Source organism: Miscanthus floridulus, chromosome 5 (genome assembly GCF_019320115.1).
Source record: "Miscanthus floridulus cultivar M001 chromosome 5, ASM1932011v1, whole genome shotgun sequence".
Taxonomy (NCBI): domain Eukaryota; kingdom Viridiplantae; phylum Streptophyta; class Magnoliopsida; order Poales; family Poaceae; genus Miscanthus; species Miscanthus floridulus.
The window spans coordinates 39,840-66,119 of NC_089584.1; the positions used below are offsets into that span (position 1 = coordinate 39,840).

The following is a 26,280-nucleotide window of genomic DNA, read 5'->3' on the forward strand; positions in this document are numbered from 1 at the left end:
GGCGAGCTGACCGGTGTGGAAGCTCACCCACCAGCACTGATGGTGGACAACCAGCCCGCCATCGCCCTCGCGAAGAATCTGGTTCTCCACGACCAGAGCAAGCACATCAACGTCAAGTTCCACTTCCTCAGGGACAATGTCGGTGGAGGGCAGATCGTCATCGAGTTCGTTGAAACTAGTCGGCAACTCGCGGATATCCTCACCAAGTCGCTCGCGGCCGTCTTCGGTTCACGGAGCTGAAGAAGATAATCGGCATGGAGGGGGTTCTAGGGTTAACAGCAGGATTAGGGAAAGAATTGTTAAGTAATCTGCTGCTCCTCTGTATGAACGCGTGGTAGAGACAGGCGCCGAAAGGCTCCCTGCTGCTGCACTGTAGCCGCTGCAGGGGCAGGCGCCGAAAGGCTCCCCTGCCGCACTGTAGCCACAGTAGGGACCTGCGCCAAAGTCAGCCCTGCTGTCACATCTAGTTACTGTAACAGCATGGCAGCCTGATATGTCTGTGCACTAGGATTAGATGGGTAAAGTTGTATATATAGCTTCCCACTGCAACTCAGTAAAGAGAGCGAGTTCAGTTTTGCCATCTCCTCTGCAAAGTTCTGGCCAACGCTGGTGCTTGTGCTGTGTGTGTGCGCTCTGTTCTCCCTCTCTTCTTTTACCTCTAGCCATAGTGTGTGGTCGGCAACGCCGAGGAGTGGTCGGCTCACCCGTTCCGAAGATCCAGGGGCCAACATATGCTAGCTGCCACTTTATCCACCAGATATTGAAAATGAGTGTTCCTCAACCTGGTGACAGACAAAGGAAGGCCCAAGTATGTGATTGGGAATTGAGATACAGGAGCTGGCAGGATGTGTTGGATTGTTTGTAATTGTTCCTCAGAGCAGGCAATGGGGGCAATAACACTCTTCTGTAGATTTGTGTGTAGCCCAGTTGCGTTCCCAAAGAAATGCAGGATTTCTACGATGGTCACTAGATCTTGCACCTGTGGCACAGCAAACAAGATGACATCATCTGCATAGATTGAACACTGATGCTGGATTGCCTGATCTGGGGGTGCCGATAGCACTCCTTGGTGGATTGCAGCTTTGAACAGCCTGTGCAACACCTCCATAAGCATGATGAACAACATTGGGGAAAGGGGGTCGCCCTGTCTTAAACCCCGTGCATTGTGAATTAGCCTTCCTGGGTTTCCATTCAGCAATACTTTAGTTGAGGCCGTTGACAACAATGCTGATATCCAATCTCTCCATTTAGGACCAAATCCCATGACTTGCAACAACTGAAGCAGAAATGGCCAAGCAACCGTATCAAAGGCTTTAGAGATATCAAGCTTCAGTAGAAGTGCAGCTTTCCTTTTCCTGTGCAAGATTCTAGCAGCTTGCTCCACAAACTTGAAGTTGTCATGTATAGATCTTTTCTTTATGAAGGCACTTTGATTGACATCTATCAGCTGGTCCAGGTGTGGAGCTAAGCTGTTGGCAAGCAGCTTGGCAATTAACTTGGCAAAACTATGAATCAAGCTTATAGGCCTGTAGTCACCAGGTTTTGCTGCATCTGGCTTCTTTGGCAGGAGAGTGATAAGGGCGGCATTCAGACGATGTAGTTGGCCACAGGAGCCTCTGTATAAAGCGTTGAAGCATGCCAACACATCCTCCTTGATGACGGGCCAGGCTGTCTTGTAAAACTCAGCTGTGTAGCCATCTGGTCCCGGGGATTTTTCTCCTGGCAGGGCCCTGATCGTGCTCCAGATCTCTTCTTCTGCAAAAGGAGCATCCAGGAGGTGTAGGTGTGCCTGATGGGGTCCCTGATGGAACCCGAGTGCTGCAAGGTCAATGGCCTCGGTTCGAGTTGGTTGGAGGCGTGCCCATGATGGCGCTGAAATAGGTATATAGCACTTGCTCCTTCTCCTGCTGGGTGACTGCCACTCCTGTTTCATGCTCTAGCTTGGATATGAATTTCTTCCTCATCCTGTGACTCGACTGGAGATGGAAGAGCTTCGTGTTTGCGTCGCCATCACGCAAGTAGAGCATGCGTGATCGGAGCCGCGCCATGGTACGTTCCAAGGAGGAGAGGCCCAGAACTTTGCATTTCAAATCTAGCCGGAGGTCCACTTCTTGCTGCAACAATTGCCGTTGTTCTTGCGCCGCGTCAAGCCACAGCACAATCATTTTTGCCAGTAGCAGTTGCGACCTGATCTGCCCCACGGTTTGGTTGGCTCCAACTTTGAAGTTCTCTCGCCGTCCTCTTCAGCTTGACGTCCATTACAGTGAAGGGATCCGAACATTGCAGTGGACATGTCCACGCTGTGGACACCGCGTCCAGGTACCCCGGCAACTTTTTCCACCAAGCTTCAAAGTGAAAACGTCGCTTAATGTGAGTTGCTGCATTTGTGGACAGTAGCAACGGGCAATGGTCTGAGATGCCCGAGGATAGAGGTTGCAGGAAACAATAGGGAAACATTGTCTCCCACTCAACGGTGACCAGGATCCGGTCGAGCTTTTCCATCGTTGGCGTGGCCCGTTCATTACCCCATGTGTAGCGTCTCCCGTGCAAATATACATCCTTTAGCAGCAACTGGTCCACAAACCGTCTGAAGCGGCCCATGTTCCTCCTGTTCAGGTTGGCATTGTTCTTATCCGCCGCTTCCAAGATGAGGTTGAAATCCCCCGCAATCATCCAAGCCGGCGTGGGGATCGCGTGCACCGTTCTGAGCTCATCGAGGAACTCTACTTTGTCGGCGTCGGGTTGGGGGCCGTAAACCGCCGTCAAGCACCAAGGATGGGCACGCCACCCATGGAAACCGAGACAGTTACAGAGAAACGTCCACAATGTCACGGCGAGCACAGGACGTCCGGTCCTTTGCAGGCCACGAAGATGCCCCCTCTCGTGTCCGACGCTGGCAAATAAGCGTAACTCGAGAACATGTTTCCTAGCATTTCGGTGACCAGAAAAGGAGAGATTACAGACAATGGAGGCAGACGCATCGTTCACAACCGTGCGCAACGTGTCTCTGAGGCTTCGCGCGTTCGAACCCCGCACGTTCCAGACTAAGATATTGTAGTTGTGGCTATCAATGGACGTGGTCGACCTTGGGGAAGCTACTGTAGCGTCGCGGCGTCAACAGACCGTAGCTGTGGCGGTCACCTGGTTGGTGATGAGACGAAGCTCGGCATTGGGTAGTGCATTTGCAGCGGGGAAAATATCACGGAGCGCGGCGAAGTGTCGCGGCTGCATCGCCGACACAAGGAACTTGTCGAAGTCCCTCACGTTAGCCAACTCCGCTTCGTCATCGCGTGAGATGATGCCCAGCTTCTTCATAGCTAGAATCTCCCCCTTCTTGGACGGACGCACAGCACTCGGGGGCTGGCTCGCAAGCCTGCCGCTGCGTCTCGGCGTTGGAGTTGAGCCCGTCGGCGCGTCGCTCAGCCTGGGCAGGGCCGCCAGCGGCGCCTGAATGGCCAGACGCACCGTGCCGAGAAACGCCGCGGTTTTGGCCATGGCATCCGCCGTGACGTCGCGCTCGGTCGTCCCTGTGGCCTTCGGGGGAGCGCCTGTTGTGACGTCGCGCTGTTGTGCTTCGGTCTCAGAGGGCACGTCCTTGTCAGCTCCAGCACGCGACGGTATCGCACCGTGCTCCTCAGGTTCGTGCGCGCGCTCGGCATCAGTCAAGTTCCTGTCGCGTTCCGTGCGCACGCGACGCCTGTAGGTGCGGATGGCGGGTGACCGGGTGTGGGCGCCTCTGTACCATCCGGTGGAGCGACAGATGGGCACGGCGACGCATGCATCGTTGACTCCAGGCGCATGGGGGCGCAAGTCGGCGTCACCGTGGGCGTGCAGTGGACGCCTCCCTCCTGGGTCGCGCTGGCCGGCGGCGCCGAGCCGCGGCCGGGAACGCTGCGCGCAGCTCTGCGCCGGACGGTGGCGCCGCCTCGTGTTCGAGCTAGCGTAATTCATGCATGCATTATGGGCCCCGTAATTCGGTGTTAGTGGACGTAATTAATGGGGTAGTTAATTCGGGATTGGTGGAGGTAATTAGGAATTTAATATAAAATTTTCTTGAGTATCGCTATGGCACTGTGGCTGTATTTATCGCTATGGCACGTTAAGGAAACCGGAAACGGATAAGGGAAATCAAGGGAAAAAGAAAAGAGTCTGTCTGCCTGACAACGGGTTGTTTTGGTCCCTTCCAACAACCAAATTTGTGTACATGTCTTATAGTTATATTTACGACGCCTTATTACTATATTTACACTGATTTTTTCAGTATAATTTATTAGATAGAGTGATGTAATTTGAAAATAATTACAGATCTCTGATAAATATAAGCCAAGCTTACAAATTATTTTTATGAATTGCAGATATCGAATAAATACATGTCAAATTCTTCACAAATTTCAAAATAAAAAAAAACCGTGCTTGCTCGGTGCATGTAGTGCCGCTGCAGGATAAAGCCGATGCGGTGCTCGATCGTAACGGCACTCTGCGAGTCCGCGTTGCAGCCGCCCGGAAGCTTCTTCGTTCGTCCAGGTCCAGCGTCATCATCGTCCATCAGAGCATGAATAGTGCGCGCAGACTACTGTAAACACGCAGGAAAGTAAAAGAGAAATCGGACTTGTGCTGACACCAGGCACGTACGTACGTCGTTCCGGCGCATCCAAGGGCCCAGAATCCGGTTGTTTTGGAGGTCTAAAACAACCAGTTGATGGTTAGCATCTCCGAAAAGAAAAGGCTTTTCGATCGGGATACGGGACTCTTCTCGCGCCTATAAATACGTGGCCAGGCAGGCTCAGTTGTAAATACCTCACCAAAAACTCTCTCGTCCTCGCCGATTCTTCTTCGATCTCCGCGCGAGGACCATCCAACTCCTACCAGTCAGTTTGCCCATGGTTGCCCGCCGCAACCCCGTCGTGCCCAGGCGCACGGTGCGCGTCGACGGCTGCCCCGTCCAGACGACGGTGACCACACGCCCGGCCGTGGCGCGCCGCTGGCTGTACACCACCCTGTGGCGCCAGCGCCGCCGCCTCCACCCCGCCGGCGGTCTCACCGTGGGCCTGGGCGTGCAGTGGACGCCTCCCTCCCGCCGCCTCCCCGCCGGCGTCGAGCCGCAGCCGGGCACGCTGCAGCTCTGCTGCGGCAACCGCTGCCTCGTCTTCCAGCTCGCGCGCGTCGGCGGTGGCGGCGGCGCGGTGCCCCAGATCCTCCGCCGGTTCCTGGCGGACGCCCGCGTCACGTTCGCGGGCTACTACGTAGCCTCCGACTGCCGGAAGCTGCGGGCGCACCACGGCCTGGAGGTGGAGTCGACGCTGGAGCTCTGCGGCGCCGGCGGCGGCACGGGCAGACCGTCCATGGCGTCCATGGCGCGCAGGCTGCTAGGGATCCGTCACGGGGTGGAGAAGCCGATGAAGCTCAGCAGGAGCAGGTGGGACGGGGCGAAGCTGTCCAGGGAGCAGGTGAGGTACGCCGCCGCCGATGCCTACATCTCGTGCCGCCTCGGCGTGCACCTCCGCTGCCGCGCCGCCGTGCACGTGGCAGACCAAGATGATGAGTCGGAGGTCGAGTATTCCGACGACGACGAGCACGGCGGTTGGGGTCGGTTCTCCGGATTCCTGGAAAGAGTGAGCGGAGACCAGCAGGATTGGGAGGCATCAGTCGACGATCATGTGTATGACAGTATGTGCTCTGTCGTCTACTGAAAGAAGGCGAGGATTCAACTCCAAGCCTGCCTGCCCATGGAACTAGCTAGCTACTGGTTGCTATTGGTTTAGTGTTACAATTCCTGTGTCGTCATCTTGTCCATGGACTTTGTAATCGCCCGTTGTACGTTTAATGAAGTATGGTCCCTGTCCGCTTCTCTTATAATTTTTATTTTTTTAATATTTTTTTTAGTTGAAATAGTGTTTTTCTCTTACAGCATGTTTCTGACTTAAACGGGGTCTGTATATGCTTTTGTGGTTTCTGGCTTCTTCAGCGAAGTAAACGAGGTCTGTATATGCTTTTGTGTACCTTTGCTATGGTCGAAAGGTATGTCAGTATGTGCCAGTCGATGAACGTGACATTACAATGAAGTCTGTAGAAGGTGGTGTGTCTGCCATAAACATGGACTGGTTGGGAGGGCTGATAAGCCCAAGCGAACAAGCAGATGTGTTTGCCAGGCGAAGCATGAACCAGCACTGCAGTAGATGCAATTGCTAGAGAATCGACATTTAGTGTCGGACGCTTGATCGGTATCGCTCGGTCCGTGGGATTCCATCCCATGACTTAGCCTCGCGCGAACCTTCATTACCATCTCACCTACGACACATATGATTGTGTTAGATATGCTTTTCTTTTAAAATAACCTGTGGAGAGGGCTTTAGTACCGGACAGTAACATCGTTTGGTACTAAATGGTACTCCACGGGGTACCAAGCTTTCTGCACAGGAGATCTAAATCTAAAATGGATCTTCAACATAATATCTTTAGCCTTCAACATAGTATTTATATAGAAGACCCATTTTAGATATTAGGAAAGATATAATCTAAATCTAAGTATTCTCTCTTATAAAAACCCATTTGTAGAAAGGGTTTCTTTTATGTCTCGTTGTTGAAGAAGACAAATTAAATATTAAATCATTGGGAGTTGCTATATTTCAGTCGCCTGAAATATATCAACCATCTCAGGCGACGTCCAGGGCCCTTGGATCTTCATCCAAGGGTCAGATCTGTTCTCTGTTGTTTCTCTGTAGCAGGCAACAAAACGGGTCCGCAAATGAACCACCAAAGCAGCTACCGGGCCCGCCAAACCTTAACGGGTGCAAGATCCGATACCCGCTATATCAAATAACTACTCATTCGGCCCACAAAACAGCTATTCGGCCCAATTGAACAGTTCACAAATTACAGCTCTGTCACTACACCCTCCAGCAAGAAAGAAAAACCCCGATCAATCTGGATCTAGAAGAGGAATTACAGTGGAGAGGAGCAAAAATTAGAGAATAAATGCACAGGTAAAACATAAGAAGATGAACAAGGGCAAAGGATATGATCTGCCTAGGAAAAAGGTACTAACCAGCAAGATTATTCTATTTCTTGCCTTCATCTTCTTTTTCTCATTGCATCAGTTCACTGAAACACCTGAACCGTAACCATCTTGCTTCTGTCTTCTTTGTTGCTGTTGCTATAGGTCTATAGTTATCCAAAGTAAAGTACACTTGTCAACCCAATTTAGATTTTACAAATCTAGTGGGATCCATGCCTACATGGTGGTTGATGACTAAAAGAACAATGTGTTATGAACCTAGGCAACTTGTATAGAATTTAGGGGCAACTTGTATAGAATTCAGAGACAACTAGTATAGGATTTATAGGTAATTTGTATAGGATTTTGGGGAAACTTGTAAAGAACTCAGAGACAACTTGATCACAAATTGATCAGCTTGTGGAATTCCTTGCACATGACAGAATTGCAATAGAGGCAGACACCCTTCTTTTTTGCTTGTTTGTTTTGGTTGTAAGTTTAGATGACCACCACAAATGTCACTGCCCACTGGCTGACTGCAATGCAAAAGATCTTCTTACACCTAAAAATAACAGTTTGTTGCATGTTTATGCAGGTTCACAACGAACGACTACATCAAATAGGAGATGAAGACTTCTTAAGGGAAATGGGTATTGGATGTGATGACACTGGACTGGAACTTACACAATTATCAGAGATAACAGCTAACATACATTGTGAACAGGTTTGAAAATTTTATTTATCTTATTATATGCAGAGTGCTTTGGCAGTGTTGCTTTCACTAATCGGTTTATCTTAATATATGCAGAGTGCTTTAGCAAGAGATTTAGAAGCCAATATTCAAAGTTACTACAATTTTGATTCAAACATTGTAAACCCCAATTATACTAATCAGGTAAATAAAAATTGCAGTTATTACATATTAAGCTACATTTTCAATGCTACAAACTTGTAATTTAGACTATTCCTAATTGCAACTACTGATATTTGAGTTTCTTTTTGTTTGTTTGTAATGAATAGGATAGTTCATCAGCACTACTGGAATACAACAGTTATGGACAGGATAGTCTTCTTCATATGCAGGGTGCGTCCGAAAGAGAAGTGGAATTCAATCCTGAGAGCTACATGTTTCATACAAACATTGAAAATGCCAACAATACTCATGAGGTAAAAAGGAATTCAACCTATAACACATATTATCAGTGTGACATATATAAGTTCATCAAACCCTGTGCAAAAAATATAATAATAATAATGCAGCAGACACTATAAGTTTGACTTACTTTGTCTTGCTTCAATGTGTTATTCCACTACTTTATCTTCCTCTCTATCTCCTTGGCATTTGACTGACCTCATGCTGTAACAGCAGAGCTCAATACCACTAGTGAACTACAGCAGCTATGGACAAGAACAAGAAATGCAGAGACAAGAAGTGAGATTCCTAAAACTCGCATTTCACAATTTTTTTGAAAAAATGGGTACTAACAAAAGAACTAAGATTTTATTGTAATGGTGAACCCCAAAATTTGCAGGAGATCATGTCACCAGGAGGAACAAGTTATGTACTATCACAGGGCGGGTCAAACTATACAAGCCTTATGAACCAAGTCATAGCTCAGGCTAAATCTTCAAATCAGAATTATGAAGAATTTTTGTCATCTGAAATGATAGGAAGTTTCATGGACATACTCAATGAGCCATTTCCACTAGAGGTATTTACTTGTTCTCTACATATACAGCTAAATTACTTTGTTTGCTACAATACAAGATGAAATATCTAACAGTACACCTTTTTCCTTACCGGTGAAAACAGAACCGGATGTTCATAACTACCAACAGAATCTATGAGCCACCACAAGATGATGGAGACAGCCTGCGAAATGAAGAATCAGAAGCAGTATCAGAGTTTGCAAATGAAGAAAACATGGTACATGAGGAAAGACAAGATGGACAAGGCAGTGAAGGGGAGCAAGATACAGAGGGGAACATGACAAAACAACATCTAGTAGCAAGTGAAGAACAAGATGAAGAAGAGCTCAGGGCAATTCAGATTGAAAGCCAAAGTATTATGGCAGCTGAGTGTTTGTCTCACAAACATGCTAGCAGGCATGTTCCACAGCTAGGCATGAAATTCAAAACAACAGAAGATGCGTACAGTTTCTACAATGACTACGCATTTATAGTCGGGTTTTCATTGGTCAAATGGCACACATACAAGTGCCAAGACAAGAAAGATCACAACTATGGCCAGGTAACAAGGGTCACATACAAGTGTAACTTGTCTGGTAAGAGAAAGGAGGATGATAGCACTGATGTTTCAGGAGTACGAAGCACAAGAAACAACAAAAGGAAGATTTCTGTTTCTGGAGTCCAAAGCGCAAGAAATAACAAAAAGAAGATTTCTGCTACACCGCCAACACCTAATCCTGTGCCAAACAAAAGGAAAACAAGTACGCTTGTACCAACCGAGTGCCCCGCTGAACTTGTTGTCACACTACAGAATGGAGAATGGACAATAACCAGGTTGAATCTTGAGCATAATCATGCGTTTGCAAGCAAGGATCAGAAAAATAAACTATTTTCACAGATTAGGATGACTGAAATGGAGAAGGAACTTATTGCAACATTCAACAAAGTGAACCTACCAGATAGGAAGATTATGGCAGTCCTATCTTATATAAGAGGCGATGTCACTCCATACAACAAGAAACATATCAGCAACGAGAAGACAAAGATAAATAAGGCAACATCGGATAATGACATGCAGCAAGTGTATGACTGGTTCTCTAAGAAACAGGTTGAGGACCCAATGTTCTTCTACAAGTTTTCCATAGATGAAAACAACAAAGTGAAAAACATTTTCTGGTCCAATGGTACAAGCAGAAGGTACTATGGGGAATTTGGAGATTGCATCAGTTTTGATACAACCTACAACACGAACAAGTACTCCCTCAAGTTTGCACCAATTGTTGGTATTACAGGTCATGGGGACAATTGCCTGTTTGGCTGCGCTTTCATAATGGATGAAACTACAGAAACTTTTGAGTGGTTGTTTCAGACAATGCTGACTTGTATGGGAGGAAAGCACCCTAAAACTATAATCACTGACCAGGACCAAGCAATGAAGGCTGCTATTAGAAACGTTCTACCAGACACTATTCATCGGAACTGCTTCTTCCACATTGTGAAGAAAGCTCAGGAGAAAGGTGGCAGGATATTTTCATTGGAAAGGAACAAGAACCCGCATGACGATCTCTTTGACATTCTTAGGAACTCATTGACCGAAACAGAGTTTGAGTACTTGTACAAGAAGTTACCACAAACATATGATGTCGGTGGCTTCAGATACCTTGATGACATGTGGTTTAATAGGGAAAATTTTGTTCCATGTTACTTCAAGAAGCATTTCTTCCCTTTCATCAACTCTACAGCGAGAAGTGAAGGCACAAATGCATTATTCAAACTGGATGTCACACCAAGGTATAGTATTATGAGATTTATGAATGAGTTCCAAAGAATTTCAGATACAATAGAAAAGAATCAAGCAGAACAGGACTTTGAAACCAGATCAATGCCTTGGTTGAGTACGGCATATGAGTTCGAAAGGTAGGCTGCAAGGCTGTACAATAGAAAGATATTCTTCAAGTTTCAAAAGGAGCTCATATTGGCAACAAAATATGAGGCTCAAGAACTCCAGAAAGATCAAGTTTATGTAGTGTTAAAATCAGAGTACCATAGGCAGTTTGAGTTCAGAACAAGGAGATACATTGTGACAGTAGACTTGACACAGAAAAACTATAGATGTCTGTGTTGCAAATTTGAAAAAGATGGTATAATATGCTGCCATATCATCAAGGTGCTCACAAACCTAAATATATCTCAGCTAGATGACAGTTATTTCATTGAAAGATGGAGGGCTAAAGAGAGGAAACAGTTGACAAGGCAGAATACTGTACCAGAAATAGAGATTGAGAAGAGCAGGCCATTGAGGCACAACATATTGTCAAACAAGTTGAGCAATATTGCTTCAGATGGATCAAGAACAATGGAAACATTCAACTATGTTCTAGAAGAAGCCGAGCGAATGCAAAGAAAACTCAATGAACCAGCAGATGAAGTCAGACTGCAACAATCACAATCTGTTCAACAAAGTGGTACTAATGTTTTGCAAGATGCTAATGATGTAGTCAGACTACTGTCGATGTTTTACCACCGATAGCCTGCCGCGGGGGTACCCGGGGCAGTATGTTCGGGCTTCGGCGTATGCCGAACTCGATGGTTAACACAAGACACAGTCGATTTATCCTGGTTCAGGCCCTCGATCGTAGATCGAGTAATAACCTTACGTCCAGTCGGCCTTAGCCTTTGCGTTGGATTGATTCTCAAGTGTTGTGTTGTACAATTGTTCTCTCTGTCTTAGGAGCCCTGCCCTCCTTTATATAGTCAGGAGGCCAGAGTCCTAGTCGGTTTATAATGAGATATCCTAGTAGGATTGCTTAATAGTTATACTACTAAGATTACAGGGGAAGAATCCTAGTTAGACTAGATCTTCTCTGTCCTTTGCGGGGTATCCTATGGGTCCCGCATCGACAAGCCCCCGAGCACTTCATGGTTGAGCTCTGAAAGTCTCGCTCTGCTCCTTCAAGTCTTGTTGAGTAGGAACAAAATGTCATCCGAGTGCTTTCTGGAGTGAAACCTTGTAGCGCTTCTTGGGATCTTTGAGTCGCGAGTGCTTTTTGAAGAAAAAATACATCCATCTAGTTGTAGCCCCCGAGCCTCTTGCTATTTGGAACAAGGAGCTGGAGGATCTTGTCTTGAAGTTGCTCTGATTGTTCGTTGAAGTTTTAAAAAGAGCTCGAATATGGATCGTTCCGGGTTCTTTTTGTCGTAATGTCTTGAAGTGGTCTGCGTTGAGGAAATCTTTTGGTGACGTGCGCTTTTTCGAGGAAAAAGTGCACTCACTGAGTGTAGCCCCCGATCCTCTTGCTATTTGGAACAAAAAGTTGGAGGGTCTTGATCTTTTATGTTGTTTGAAGAATTTGTGTTCTGAAGTAGTCCCCGAGACTTGGATTATTTCGTTATCCGAGTAGTTTCGCGGCATGTAGCCTCCGAGCTTATGTCCGGGTTCTTTTTGTTTCAGGAAGAACTCGGATGCGAGGTCTTGGCGTATTCTTTGATAGTCTGCTGTTGCCAGATGTAGTTGTATTGTGGTAGTTGAGCGTAAATGCCTTTTGTTCACGGGTTGTACTGTGCTAGTATATTCTTCCGAATATGCCCGTCTTCGAGTACTGTTTCTTCTCGCCTGAGTCATCCATTATTGAGTCCTGTCTTTTCACTGTGTCCTTTGTTGGGCTTATTTCGTTGGTGCTCCTGGTCCATGTGCGCCGATCCTTTGGCCTATAAATACCGTCCCGGAGTGCTTGTTTTCATCCATTGGACATTCTGTTGAAACCTTCTTGGTTGTGAACATGGTAGTTTGTGAAGTAGAGCAGCCCCCGGGCGTATTTTGTAGTTCCTGTGTGTCTTGTCGTAGCTGGAGGAAGTCTTGTGATAGGGATTAGAGGTAGGCTAATCCCGCGACAGCATTGTGCCAGGATGTACGTGGTGGTAGTTGGAGGAAGTCTTGTGATGTGGGCTTCGTTCCTTCATCCGGCAGTTCCGGGTTGATCCTCGTCGCCTGTCTTGAGACCGTCCGGTGCAGATCAACATCATATCCAGCATCACATCGGTCTTGGGTAGACAGATGCCCGCCGGCCTTCTCTGCTCCATGTTGCCCTGCCGTGCTGCCGATTTCCGCCTTGGATGCACTGCGTTCGTCCTTTGAAGAAAATAGTGTAGCTGATGGCGGTCTGTCCTTCCGAGTAGCAATTTGGGACACGTAGTCGTTCCAGAGCCTAGTCGTGTCCGTGTTCCTCTTTGCTACTTTGCTTTTCGTGGTGCCGAGTTCATTGGGTCTTGTAGGGTTTGTAATCTTCTATTTTTGAAGTTGCTTGTAATGTAACGAATCTTGTCTTCTGAGTTGTCTTTGACTCTTCTGTTGTGATCCCTGTCAGTCATGGGACTACCGAGTTCTTTCTTACATAACCGGGTTCTTTTGTTACTCGTGAGGTAGCCCTTTCTTTCTTCTTGGTTCAACGAGTTGTTCCTGTGGTCATCTGATAACCCTGCTGTGTTGCTACGCGGATAAGTCTGAAATCTGCCCGTTGGTTCGTACCGTTGTGTGGATTCGTGCCCTCCGTTGTTTTAGCTGCGTCGGTAAATGGACCGTTGTTTTCCCACGATGTGCTTTAACGGGCCTTATGGGCCGTTTGTATCACTGAGAAATCTATTTAAAGACCTTTTATCTTCTTTCCCTTGTCACCCAGCTCTTTCCTTTAAACCCTAGTTCTCAGAAAACTGCCGCCGTCATTGTCGTTATCGCCCGAGCTCCATCGTTCTAGCTTCATCCTCCTTAGCGCCTTTGTTGCTTCCGCCAATTCATGGGAAAGAAGAAGACCGCAAGCAAATCTCAGGCGACCTTTGTGGATGAGGAGTCGTCGCTTTCTTTGATCAAAAACCAGGAGTTCGTGGCCATGAGGGCAGCTCAGAAGGTTTGGCTGGCTCCAACAACCAGCGAAGACCAGCTGCGCGAGCTCGTTAGTGATGGCTTGATCCAGAACAAAGTCATCGCTGAATGGAGAGTTCCGGGCGAGCATCGGGTTCTGGCCCTGGGTCCTGGTGAGATTGTCCTTTTTGTCTCTTTTGTCCGCGCAGGTCTCTGTCTCCCTGCTTCTGTCTTCCTTCATCAGTTTCTTAGGTATTTTGGGGTTAGTTTGAACCATCTAACCCCCAATGCCGTTCTCCATCTTTCCGTTTTTGTCCATCTTTGTGAAGCCTTCCTTGGGATTCCTCCTTCTCTATCTCTTTTTCGTTTTTTATTTCGCCTGAAACCTCAACCCCGCCGCGAGGGAACCAGTGTCCTTGGCGGTTGCGGGATTCAGTTTCGCCAGAGTCTCAAAATCAAGTTTTTTGATTATGACCTGGTCGATTCTGTCAAGGATTGGCGCGCCGAGTGGTTTTACGCTGCCAATTTGATCCCTTCTCTTGTTGTCCACTCCGGATCCAGTCCTGTGGCGAACGACCGGTGGGACAAAAAGCTTGAGTCTCCCGCTGAGATTCAAGCGATCCAACCTCTCCTTGATAGGATTAGTACACTGAAACAGCAAGGATTGACCGGCTTTGGTATTGTCTCAAGTTTTCTTCGTCGTCGGGTTCAGCCCTTGAAAGAGCGGGGACATCTCGGCTTTGAGTATTCTGGGGCTGAGGATTCTTCGCGCATGGTCCCAGCTCTTGAGCTGACCGGTGAGGAGGTACTCGAGCGTCTCTAGAAAATGCTGAAAGGAGTGAGCGTCATTCCTCCTGCCGTCCCTGAGTACTCGGCCAACAACCCGCCCCCAGCTGTGAGTTGTCTATCCTCCTTTTTCTTTTATTTGAGTTCTTTATGTACTCTTTGTGCGTCCGTTCTTGCTTAGTTTTTCTTTGTCTTGGTGTTTTGTCTTTTTTCGTAGGTGCTTGGTCGGAACTTCGTTGATCTGATCCGCCTTGATGTTCTCCCTGCTGTGGCGGAGGCCGGGGATCATCTAGCCGGTACTTCTGTAATTAGTAAGTCTCAAACTTTTACAGCCCTTCCTGGGGTATCTTTCGGATCTGATGATCTATATGAAGAGTATGTTCCTCGTCTAGTCCCTCGCGGACCTCGCAGCGTCCCAAAGAGGGGGCGGATGGACGGGTCTTCATCTGGCTTGCCTGTCTCCAAGAAGCCTCGCAAACCAAGTACTCCTTCAGGTACTCCAGTTGTTGCTAGCATGCTCTTAGGTGAGCACATTTAGTACTTCTTTGTTCTTTTATTTTCATGTTTCTCTCTTGAACCGAGTACTTTTCATCTCTTTTTCAGCGGGTGCTCTGGTTTCGCTGGCTGAGGAAGAAGAGGATGATGAAGTTCCCCTTATCACGCGGCGGTGAGTTGTTTTTCATATTCTTGTCGCATTGAATTTTTCCTCTTTGTTTTTAATCTTAGTCTTGAACTTTTTTGAAGTAATCGGAGGGTCGGGTGTGAGTTTTTCCGATGCTCTCACGCCGACTTCTTCCGAAGCTCCGGGGTCGAGTTCTTTAGTTTCTTCCGCCCCGAGCTGTATTGCTCCTCTGGTGCGGAGTTCTTCCACGGCTCCGGCTCCGGCTTCTTCCGTGGCTCCGTTGTCGGCTGTCCCGCTCCCGTCGCTGGGTGACGGGGACGTCTTCACCGTCGTGGTTCCCCTGCGAGGCCTTCTCTTGGCTTCGCAAGGAAAAAAGTAGTCGGGTGAGTAGATTCTTGCTTCGTCTTTTTGTCTTTTATCTTCCTTCCTCTGGTTCTTATTGGTGCTTCCTTTATCACTTTTCAGTGCTTCGTCTTCTCTAACTTCTCCACCGACTTCTTCTCTGCTTCCCGCTGTGCCAACGAGTTCTGAGCCTCGAGACTCACATCATTCTGTTGATGAAGTCGCGGCGGGGGCTTCAGAGCTTCCTGGCGGAGTTGCGGGCTTGGTCGCTCCGGAGGTAACTGTGGCCGTCGCGCCGGGTTCTTCTGGGGATTTGGCTCCGGCCTCCCTGGAGGTTGCTCTGGTCGCTCCTGCTTCGCCCCAGCCGGCTTCTCTTTCCCCTTCTTTTGCCTCTAGCGGCCCTTCCCTGTCCGATGATGTGGTGCAACAATTCGATGCCACTCATCGGTTATCGGAGCTGACCGCAGCCTGGGGGAGCTTGTCGACCCTCACGACTTCTTTTGGTGAAAAGCTCCAGGTAAATTTTTCTGCCACTTTTCTTTTGCATGCTTGTTTTTCTTCTATCCTTACGCCCCGTTTCTCTTTGCCTCTTTCTGCTCAGTCTTTTTCTCGTGATCATTCTAGCTTCTTTTTCTCATCTGAAAATGAGAGGAAGTTGTCTTCGGAGGTAGACGCTCTGAAAGCCGATCTTGACCTTCTCCGGGCTGAGTTGGAGACGGAGCGCCAGTTGCACCAAAAGGAGGAGAAAGCCCTTCGCGCCCGGGTTGTGGAGACAGAGAAACAGAGAGATGCTGCGGTGGAGTCTGCGAAGAATGAAAGCAAAGGTGCCGTGGGTTTTGCCTGTTTCTTCTTGTATTTTGACTTCTTTTTCTGCTGACTTGTTCTTTGGTGTTCTGTTCTAGCTCTCCGGGTTGAGAAACAAAAGCTCTCGGAGAGTATTGATGAAATGAAGGCCCTTGTCCGTTCTAGTCATAATAGAGCTGAGGAGGTAAATACTCACGCTGAGGAAGAACTCACCCTTGCTAGGCTGATTAGGCGTGGAGCTGACAGAGATCTTGTGCAGGCCCAAAAAACCATTGAAGGCCTATCTGGGAAGCTGGCGACGGCTACCGAGAATTGGAATGCCTTGTGGAAATCTTTTCGTTCGGTAGCCGACGTCCTCCGGACTTCGGCGGATGACGGGCAATCTTGGGCGCAGTTCATTCCTCGGATTCTGACTCGTTTCCAAGAGTTCGCGAAGAGGTGCACCCAAGTATGTACCAAAAATGTGCTGGCCCAGGTCCGGGTCCTTGCTCCGGAGGCGCCTCTCTCCAAGATAGCGGAAGAAGCTGAAAGCCAAGAATATCTTGACGCCGTTGAAAAGATGGAGCCCGAGGTCGAAGATCTAGCCAGTAGGATTGTAGATGATTTAAATATTGACCTTTCCCTCTCTGATGACAATGCCTGACTCGCTTGAGCATCCCCTTGTAATATTAAACTCCTTTTTAAATGAAGATTCTTTATTCTTGTTGATGTATTCTTTGCTTGGGTGCGGTTGAAGTTATTTGACTTGTTGAGTACCTTGTTCTGTTCCCGTCTCTGCTCCGCAAAACGGCTCTATGTGTTATTCTTACGGGGCCCCTTGATTTGTCGGGTACTTTTCTTTTATCGTTCCTTTGTGATTCGTTGAGTGCTTTGTCCGTGTGATGACTTTGTTAGATGTAGGTCTTCGCGTTAGCAACCTTTCGCCCGCACTATGTAAAACGACTCGGTATAGAATGCAGCTTTGATAAACTTCGGCATCCGAGTGCTTTCTTGAGTGGTGCTTGTGCTTTTTTGAAGAAGAAGTACCTCCATCTGGTTGTAGCCCCCGAGCCTCTTGCTTTTCGGAACAAAGTGCTGGAGGGTCTTTTGAAGTTAGATTTCGGTCAGCTTGGTTCATTTGCTTTTTGTTTTGGGTGTTAGCTTTTTAGCTACCCTCATCGGCGAGCTCAAGCGTCTTTTCAGCTATTTTGCTCTCGGCCGGAATGCTTAGGCATGCTTTCAGCCATTTTGCTTTTTGTTTCGGGTGTTAGCTTTTAGCTACCCTCATCGGCGGGCTCAAGCATCTTTTCAGCTATTTTGCTCTCGGCCGGGATGCTCAGGCATGTTTTCAGCCATTTTGCTTTTTGTTTCGGGTGTTAGCTTTTAGCTACCCTCATCGGCGGGCTCAAGCATCTTTTTAGCTATTTTGCTCTCGGCCGGAATGCTCAGGCATGTTTTCAGCCATTTTGCTTTTTGTTTCAGGTGTTAGCTTTTAGCTACCCTCATCGGCGGGCTCAAGCGTCTTTTCAGCTATTTTGCTCTCGGCCGGGATGCTCAGGCATGTTTTCAGCCATTTTGCTTTTTTGTTTCGGGTGTTAGCTTTTAGCTACCCTCATCGGCGAGCTCAAGCGTCTTTTCAGCTATTTTGCTCTCGGCCGGAATGCTCAGGCATGTTTTCAGCCATTTTGCTTTTTGTTTCGGGTGTTAGCTTTTAGCTACCCTCATCGGCGGGCTCAAGCGTCTTTTCAGCTATTTTGCTCTCGGCCGGGATGCTCAGGCATGTTTTCAGCCATTTTGCTTTTTTGTTTCGTGAAAACAACTCGTTGGAAGTCATGACAAGACGTGCTGTGGATGAATATCATCTTTATTGATCATGAGTATAAACTAATACATATGTTTTTGAAGAGTATTGTCTTTCGTTGATTGTGAACATAGGTCCTTTGTGGCTTGCATGTCTGCTTTTCCCTGAGTTGTTTTTACGCATGGAATCTTCTTAGTTGGCTGATGTGCCATGTATTGCTGACTTCTTTTCCATCTTCGGTCATTAACTTGTATGTGCCGGGTCCGGTGACTTTTGTGACAATGAACGGGCCTTCCCAAGGACTGAGTAGCTTATGTCGTCCATCAGTCTTTTGTATCCTTCTTAGCACTAAGTCTCCGACTTGTAGTGATCGAGGTTGGGTACTTTTGTTGTAGTGCCGTCTTAAACCTTGTAGGTATCTAGCTGATTGAAGGGTAGCGTTTATTCTGACTTCTTCTGAGCTGTCGAGTTCTAATCTTCTTGTTTGTTCTGCTTCTCCTTCATCATATTGTTCTATTCTTGGGGATGTCCAGATCAAGTCGGCGGGTAGTACGGCCTCTGACCCGTAAACTAGGAAGAAAGGTGAGTGGCCTGTTGCTCTGCTTATTTGAGTTCGTAGCCCCCATACTACTTTCGGTAGTTCTTCAATCCATTTGGACCCATAGTCCATTAGTTCTTCGTATAACCTTGGTTTTAATCCGGCTAGTATGAGTCCATTAGCTCTTTCTACTTGTCCGTTGGCTTCTGGATGTGCAACAGACGCATAGTCTATACTGAAACCACAGTCTTGTGCCCAGCTTTTAAATTCTGTAGCTGTGAAGGGGGAGCCTAGATCTGTGATGATTCGATTTGGCATGCCGAAATGGTGCATAATGTCTTGGATGAACTCGACTGCTTTGGTTGCGCTGTATTTCACGAGTGGTTTGTATTCAATCCACTTGGTAAACTTGTCAACCGCCACAAAGATGTACTCGAAACCGCCTTTTGCCTTTTTCAAAGGTCCTACTTGATCTAGCCCCCAGCAGGAAAAAGGCCAAGCGGGTGGGATGCAGATAAGATTGTGAGCTGGTACATGGGCTTGTCTTGCAAACATTTGGCAACCTTTGCATTTTCTGACAAGCTCTTCTGCGTCTTTCAAAGCGGTTGGCCAGTAGAATCCGGTGCGAAATGCTTTGCCAACCAGTGTTCTTGAAGCGGCATGATTTCCACAGCAACCTGAGTGTATTTCGTCTAGGATCTCTTTTCCTTCTTGAAATGAAACACATTTTAGGAGTACTCCTGATGATGCTGCTCTTCTGTAAAGTTTATCTCCTACTAGAACGTAGTTTTTGCTTCTACGAACAACTTGGGTGGCTTCTGCCTTATCTGCTGGTAATTTGTTTTCTTTGATATAGTCAATGAAAACTTGAGTCCATGAAGTGTTGATTATCAATATCTGAACGCCTTTAGCCTGAATTTCATGTGTTGTTTCACCGGGTTGTTTGATAGAGGGAACTGATAGCTCTTCTATGAACACGCTGGGTGGAACCTTTGCTCTGTCTGATCCGAGCTTGGCAAGGACATCTGCTACAATGTTGGAATCGCGTAAAACGTGTAAAATTTCTAATCCTTGGAAGTGTTTTTCAAGTTTCCGTATTTCAGCATAATAAGCACCCATGTTTTCTTTGGTGCAGTCCCAATCTTTGTTGACTTGGTTGATGACCACTGCTGAGTCGCCGTATACGAGTAATCTTTTTATTCCGAGGGTAATCGCGACTCGTAGCCCGTGGATGAGGGCTTCATATTCTGCTTCGTTATTTGTAGCTTGCCATAATATCTGAAGGACGTACTTGAGTTGTTTTCCCTCTGGAGAAATGAGGAGAACGCCTGCACCGGCCCCACCTAGTTTGAGTGATCCATCAAAGTACATCTTCCAATGGTCGAGGATGGTATCTGATAAGGGCTGTTGAATCTCTGTCCATTCGGCCACGAAATCGGCGAGGGCTTGAGATTTGATTGCTTTCCGTGGGGTGAAATTGATGTCCAGAGCTCCAATTTCAACTGCCCATTTGGATATGCGCCCTGTGGCGTCTTTATTGTGTAGGATGTCTCCGAGTGGAAAATCTATCGCTACGGTAATCTTGTGGCTTTCGAAATAGTGGCGAAGCTTCCGAGAGGTAATGAGTAGAGCGTAGAGTAGTTTTTGTACATGTGGGTACCGGATTTTGGATTCTGACAGCACTTCGCTGATGTAGTATACTGGACGTTGCACTTTATACGCGCGCCCTTGTTCTTCTCTTTCTACGACTATTGCTGTGCTGATTACGGTGGGAGTGGCCGCGATATATAGCATCATATCTTCATCTTTCTTTGGAGGTGTCAGGATAGGCGATGAAGTGAGGTATTCTTTAAGTTTTTTGAAAGCTTCGTTGGCTTCTATTGTCCACTCGAACTTGTCTGTCTTCTTTAGTAGTTTAAAGAAAGGTAACCCCTTTTCGCCGAGTCTTGATATGAAACGGTTGAGGGCTGCCATGCATCCTGTTAGTTTCTGCACATCTTTGACATTTCTAGGTGGGCCCATTTCTGTTATAGCTCGAATTTGCTTGGTGCTGGCTTCGATCCCGCGCTGACTGACCAAAAATCCGAGTAGTTGTCCTGAGGGAACTCCAAATACACATTTATTTGGATTCAATTTCCATCTCCATTTCTTCAAGTTTTCGAAAGTTTGCCTTAAATCTTCAATTAGAGTGTCTGGGTTTTTTGTTTTCACCACCACATCGTCTACGTATGCCTCCACATTTTCACCGATTTGATTCCCCAGGCAAGTCTGGATAGCCCTTTGGTACGTGGCGCCAGCGTTTTTTAGTCCAAACGACATGGTCTTGTAGCAGTAGGCACCAAACGGGGTGATGAAAGATGTCTTGATCTGGTCTTCTTCTTTTAGTGCGATCTGGTGATATCCTGAATAGCAATCGAGAAAAGATAATAACGCAGATCCTGCTGTCGAGTCGACTATCTGGTCAATGCGTGGTAGCCCGAACGGATCTTTTGGGCAATGTTTGTTGAGATCTGTGTAATCGACGCACATACGCCACTCGTCCGTGTTTTTCTTCTGTACAAGGACCGGGTTTGCTAGCCAGTCTGGATGTAGGATCTCCTTGATGAACCCGGCTGCCATCAGTTTTGTTATTTCCTTTTTAATTGCCGCCTTCTTGTCGGGTGAGAATCGTCGTAGCCGTTGTTTTACAGGTTTGGAGCTTTTGTTGACATCAATTCTGTGCTCAGCCAACTCTCTTGGGACTCCTGGCATGTCGGCTGGCTTCCAAGCGAAGATATCTTTGTTGTCCCGAAGAAAGTTGGTGAGCGCGAGTTCCTATTTTTCCGAGAGGTGAGCACTGATAGTTGCTGTCTTGGAGGTGTCGCCCGTGCCTAAGTCGATTCGCTTGACATCGGCTTCTTTTGGTGGTACGATGATACTGGGTTTTTTAGCTGGTATTTCTAATTCTTCTTGGCTTGTTTCTGCCGCGATTATGGCTATTTCTTTTCTCCCATTGTCAGCTTGTGCTTTGGCTGCAATTTGGATTGCCTGGACGTCGCAGTCAAAAGCGCGCTTTAAATCGCTTCGAAGAGAAAGGATACCGTGGGGTCCTGGCATCTTTAGTAGTAAGTACGGATAATGTGGTATTGCCATGAATTTGGCCAGTGCTGGACGTCCTAGGATTGCATGATATGATGAATCGAAATCGGCGACTTCGAATTTGATAAACTCTGTACGGTAGTTCGAAGGAGTCCCAAAGGTAACAGGTAAAGTAATTTGTCCGAGTGGCATGGCTGCTTTGCCGGGTACTATTCCGTAAAAAGGTGTGCTTGTTGGTGTAATCATCCCGGCGAGTTGTAGTCCCATTTTTCTTAGAGTTTCTGAAAAGATGATGTTAAGCCCAGCTCCTCCATCGATTAGTACTTTGGTGACAGTCATACCAGCTATAGTCGGATCCAGAACCAATGGATAATGGCCTGCGTTTCCCACGCTAGTCCATTGGTCTTCCCTGGTGAATTGGATAGGATACTGTGACCAATTGAGGTATCTTGGAGTAGCCGGTTCTGCTGTCATAATGGTCCGCAGTGCTAGTTTTTCTTGATGTTTGCTTCTGCAATCCGGAGCCCCTGAGAAAATCACTGCTACCGTTCCCCTAGGTTTTTGGAATCCTTTGTCCTCGTGGTCGTCTTCTTCTCTTTTCTGATTGTCCTCTTTGGTGTCTTCCTTATTTTTTCTTGTGTATTGATCTTTAAAAGTATAGCAATTTCCAATGGTGTGTCTCCCGTTAGGGTGCAATGGGCAACGTATGTTTTCAATGTCATCATATCTTCTGGGTTTGGTAAACTTCTTTGATTTGTCGGCCATTGCCACAGTATTGTCTGGTCTACATTTTCTTTCTTGATGTCTGCTATTTCGATGATTTTGCTTGTCCGAGTTGTCCTGGTTGTTTCTGTCCGGGAACCTTTCTCGGGTTTTTTCTTCTGCAGTAATCATCTTTTCTACTGTTCATCTGAATTCTTCGTTGTTTCTCGGATTTTCTTTGCAGAAGTCTTGAAATTGCCACCTAGCCATGATTCCGTGAGAGAAAGCTTCAATTACTTCTCGTTCGGTTATGTCATGCACTTGGGCTCGTAGTTCGCCGAATCGTCGATAATAATTTCTGAGACTTTCACCTCCCTTTTGCTTGAGTCCTTTTAATTCTGCATGGGTGATTGGATGTGTAATGATTCCTGCAAAATTTTCACAAAAAGCTCTTTGCAAATCCTCCCAATTTCTGATAGATCCTGGGTTCAGTTTGTCGAACCATTGGAGAGGCATGGCTTCCAGTGCTATGGGAAAGAACAGGGTTTTGATATCGTCATCTCCTCCGGCTAGTTCGATTGATTGTGAATATATTCTGAGCCATTGCCTTGGTTCAGTTTTGCCATCATACTTGGAGTGGTTAGACGGTTTGAATTTGTGAGGTAATCGTGCCATTGCAAGCCTGTTCGCGAAACAGGGGAATCTGTCGTGTGTCTTGGTTTCTCTGAATTCGGATTCGGCACCTTCTTCTGGCCAGCTGTCGTTCTGATGGGAATAATCTTGCGAGATTGTCTGGGTAGGTACCCTACTCCTAGTCTTCCTTGGTTGTTCAAATCGGTGACTCTGATTATGTTCCTTCCTACTTCCTTTGTCATGGCTTCTACTCGGCCCAAGTCTTTCGAAAGCGGATTTCCTTTGATTTTGATCTTCTTGCCTGTGGGTTGTTGATCTTGCGGGTAGTCTTGATCGAGCTCTCTCTTCATGCGTTTTCGGGATCGTTGGTCGGAGCAAGTTCTAGAGCTGTTCATACTTGTCACTGGGGTGTGAAGTTTTTTCGAGTTCTTCTAATGCTTCTCGAATCTTATCGTAAGGTGTATTCGCCGTGTGTCTCCCCTCTACTTCTCGTTGCGATTTTCTTTTGTCGTACTCAGCCAAATCTGACTCGTATCTGATCCAAGCTTCCTTGCGCTGCCTAGCATGGTGTTGACGCCCTTGCTTTAACTTGTTTTTTCTTTCTCTAGCTTGTTTCTGACTATCTGTTTCTCCGTCGTAGCCTTGGGCAAAAGGTGATATGTTGGATTCTGATTCATCTGATGATCTGACATCGGGTGCTTCTGGGGGATTTAGTGGTGACCGCGGTCGTCGAACCATGAGCACTTCTCGCGCATGAGTCGCTCTGTTATTGGTGTTAGCTTTCATGCTGTCAGAGTTGCTAATGACTTTAGTGGATGCCTTGGTGTCGTAGATCGAGTCTCCTTCTTGGTAGGGTAGAATTGCTGTCGTCGTCGTGCCGACTAGTTGGGTATTGTTGTCCTCAGGAACAGAACCTGGCCAATGGATGATGCAGTCTTGGGATGTTATTGTTAGCACGAGGCCCTCCTGAGCTCCTGTCAGTGGTATCCCGCATCTTGGATTGAAAGATCTTTCGAACTGTTCTTGATAGGATTTTGCCATGTTGTCGAGCCCAAATGGAAAAGAACTCGACTTTTTGGAAGAATTCTGAGGGTAATCCGAGTTGTTTTGGGATGTGCTCTGGAATCTTGCCAAAAAAGAACTCAGATTCTTGAAAGCACTCGGATAAAACTTCGCCTTGATGTTTGAATTCGAATTGGATACGAGTGGCCGTGAAATCTGATTTGAATCGGATACTGTGAGCTGTGCGAATCTTCTGGTGAGCTGATCCGTTGTATTTGGTGAAATATGAAATTCTTTATGATGATCTGGATCTTTGAGGAGATGGCCCTGAAGCTTGCCGTTGTTGTCTGCCTCGCAGATCCATGAGCCGAAGATGAAAGTTGATTCCGTCGGGAAGATTATGTTGTCGAGGTCCATCAAATTCTTGGATGCAAAGTCGCCGAAGTCCCCTACCTGGCGCGCCAGCTGTCGATCTGTCGATGTTTTACCACCGATAGCCTGCCGCGGGGGTACCCGGGGCAGTATGTTCGGGCTTCGGCGTATGCCGAACTCGATGGTTAACGCAAGACACAGTCGATTTATCCTGGTTCAGGCCCTCGATCGTAGATCGAGTAATAACCTTACGTCCAGTCGGCCTTAGCCTTTGCGTTGGATTGATTCTCAAGTGTTGTGTTGTACAATTGTTCTCTCTGTCTTAGGAGCCCTGCCCTCCTTTATATAGTCAGGAGGCCAGAGTCCTAGTCGGTTTATAATGAGATATCCTAGTAGGATTGCTTAATAGTTATACTACTAAGATTACAGGGGAAGAATCCTAGTTAGACTAGATCTTCTCTGTCCTTTGCGGGGTATCCTATGGGTCCCGCATCGACAACTACCTCAAACAGAATCAGCTCAAGAAAGTGATACAATGCTTTTGCAAGACCCTAATAATGCTCAGAAAAGAGGAAGGCCCAAGAAAGTGACCAGGCAAATAGGAAAAGTTGAGGACATCAGAAGCAAAGCAAAAAGCAACTTTACCTATACACACTATCGTGAAGGAGGGCATAACATCAAGACATGCCAAAAAAAGCATCTTCCTCCTGTGCCTAAAAAAACAAAGAAAAGGAAATCAGGTAACACAAAGAAACATAGGCAAAAAGTAAATGTTAGCACTACAACAACAGATGTCACTTCTTCATATGTATATTCATCTAATGTTGTTGATATTATCATGCAGGAGATGTTGACAACACCAATAAATAGTAGTAGTGCAAGTGCAGCAAGCAAAGCAAAGAAGGGGAAAGTCAAGAATTGAGAAAACCAAAAACAAGAGATGGAATGCTAATAGCTGCAACTACAGTGGCCAAATAATTTATGTAATTTATTAGTAATAGAGCAATTGTAAATTCGATACTATTATATCTTTAGACCTATAATGAAATGTATCTATCTGAGGCTACTGGAAGAGACTACTGGGCCGCAACTTGATAAAACATGGATTGCACGTGCTCATAACTAAAATTGCAGTGCCCTACACTGGCAATTTATATTACATCAAACTGCAATTACATAACTGAATATTTAAGTTGTTTGGTTTACATATGCAGTGTCCTACAGCTACTGCTACTGCTAAGAGAACTTGGTGCAGACATACATACCTACCATATGATTCATCCATGGTTTCAATTGGATTGTCATTTTTCTTTTTTCTTGCAAGCTGCAAAAAAATAACAACTTTTGAGTCATCCTTGTTATGAAAATTACCATCACGCTTCACAACTAAAATTATCAACACATAAATATTTCAATCACTCACACAAAGAGTTCACAAATCCTAGCAATATCAAGAAAGGTGACCCTCTGCTTGAGCAATGGCATGTTCTGATCTAACTTGCTCAGGTGGCCTCCCACTCCTGATATCGGCAGAATTGGAGCTAGGTGGCCTTCCCATCTTCCTATATAGACAAACCCAACAAATAAGACAATGTAGTCAAATCACAATACATAATCAATATGCAAGAAATGGTTGCACAGAATATACAGAACAGGACAGACAACTAAATGATGAATTCATTCTAGATCAAGAAAAACACAAAACAATTATTGATGAGGCCATCGAACCTCCTGTGAAATCATTCAAGAAAAACAAAGATGGAATAGCCCCCACATCTTGGCCTACCTCCACAAACCTTCATCTAACAAAAACACAGATCACATAGGACAGAGCACAAAGGACAATTTATTTCTATGGAAGGACAAGGACAAAAACTTGGTGTGGGCTGACACATAACACAACAAACATAAGACAAGGTGTGTTAGCACAAATCACAAAGGACAATTTCTTTCTATGGAAGGACAAGGATACAAACTAGGTGAGGGTAAGCACTATCACAAATAACAAAGAAATCACAAGAAGCATATAACAAGGTGACTCATATTGTCATCATATGATCAATTCAACAACTATCAATGAGTT

The 26,280-nt window shown here is 46.5% G+C and overlaps 2 protein-coding genes across 2 annotated transcripts; one reads left to right on the forward strand and one right to left on the reverse strand.

The window, feature by feature from the left end:
* Positions 1-2,145: 2,145 nt before the first annotated feature.
* Positions 2,146-2,673, reverse strand: LOC136451224 (uncharacterized). Its single transcript, XM_066451951.1, has one exon. The coding sequence runs from the start codon at positions 2,671-2,673 to the stop codon at positions 2,146-2,148; it is 528 nt and encodes a 175-aa protein (XP_066308048.1).
* A 2,136-nt stretch (positions 2,674-4,809) lies between these two features.
* Positions 4,810-5,842, forward strand: LOC136451271 (3'-5' exonuclease-like). Its single transcript, XM_066451983.1, has one exon. The coding sequence runs from the start codon at positions 4,881-4,883 to the stop codon at positions 5,688-5,690; it is 810 nt and encodes a 269-aa protein (XP_066308080.1). The 5' UTR covers positions 4,810-4,880; the 3' UTR covers positions 5,691-5,842.
* Positions 5,843-26,280: the final 20,438 nt, after the last annotated feature.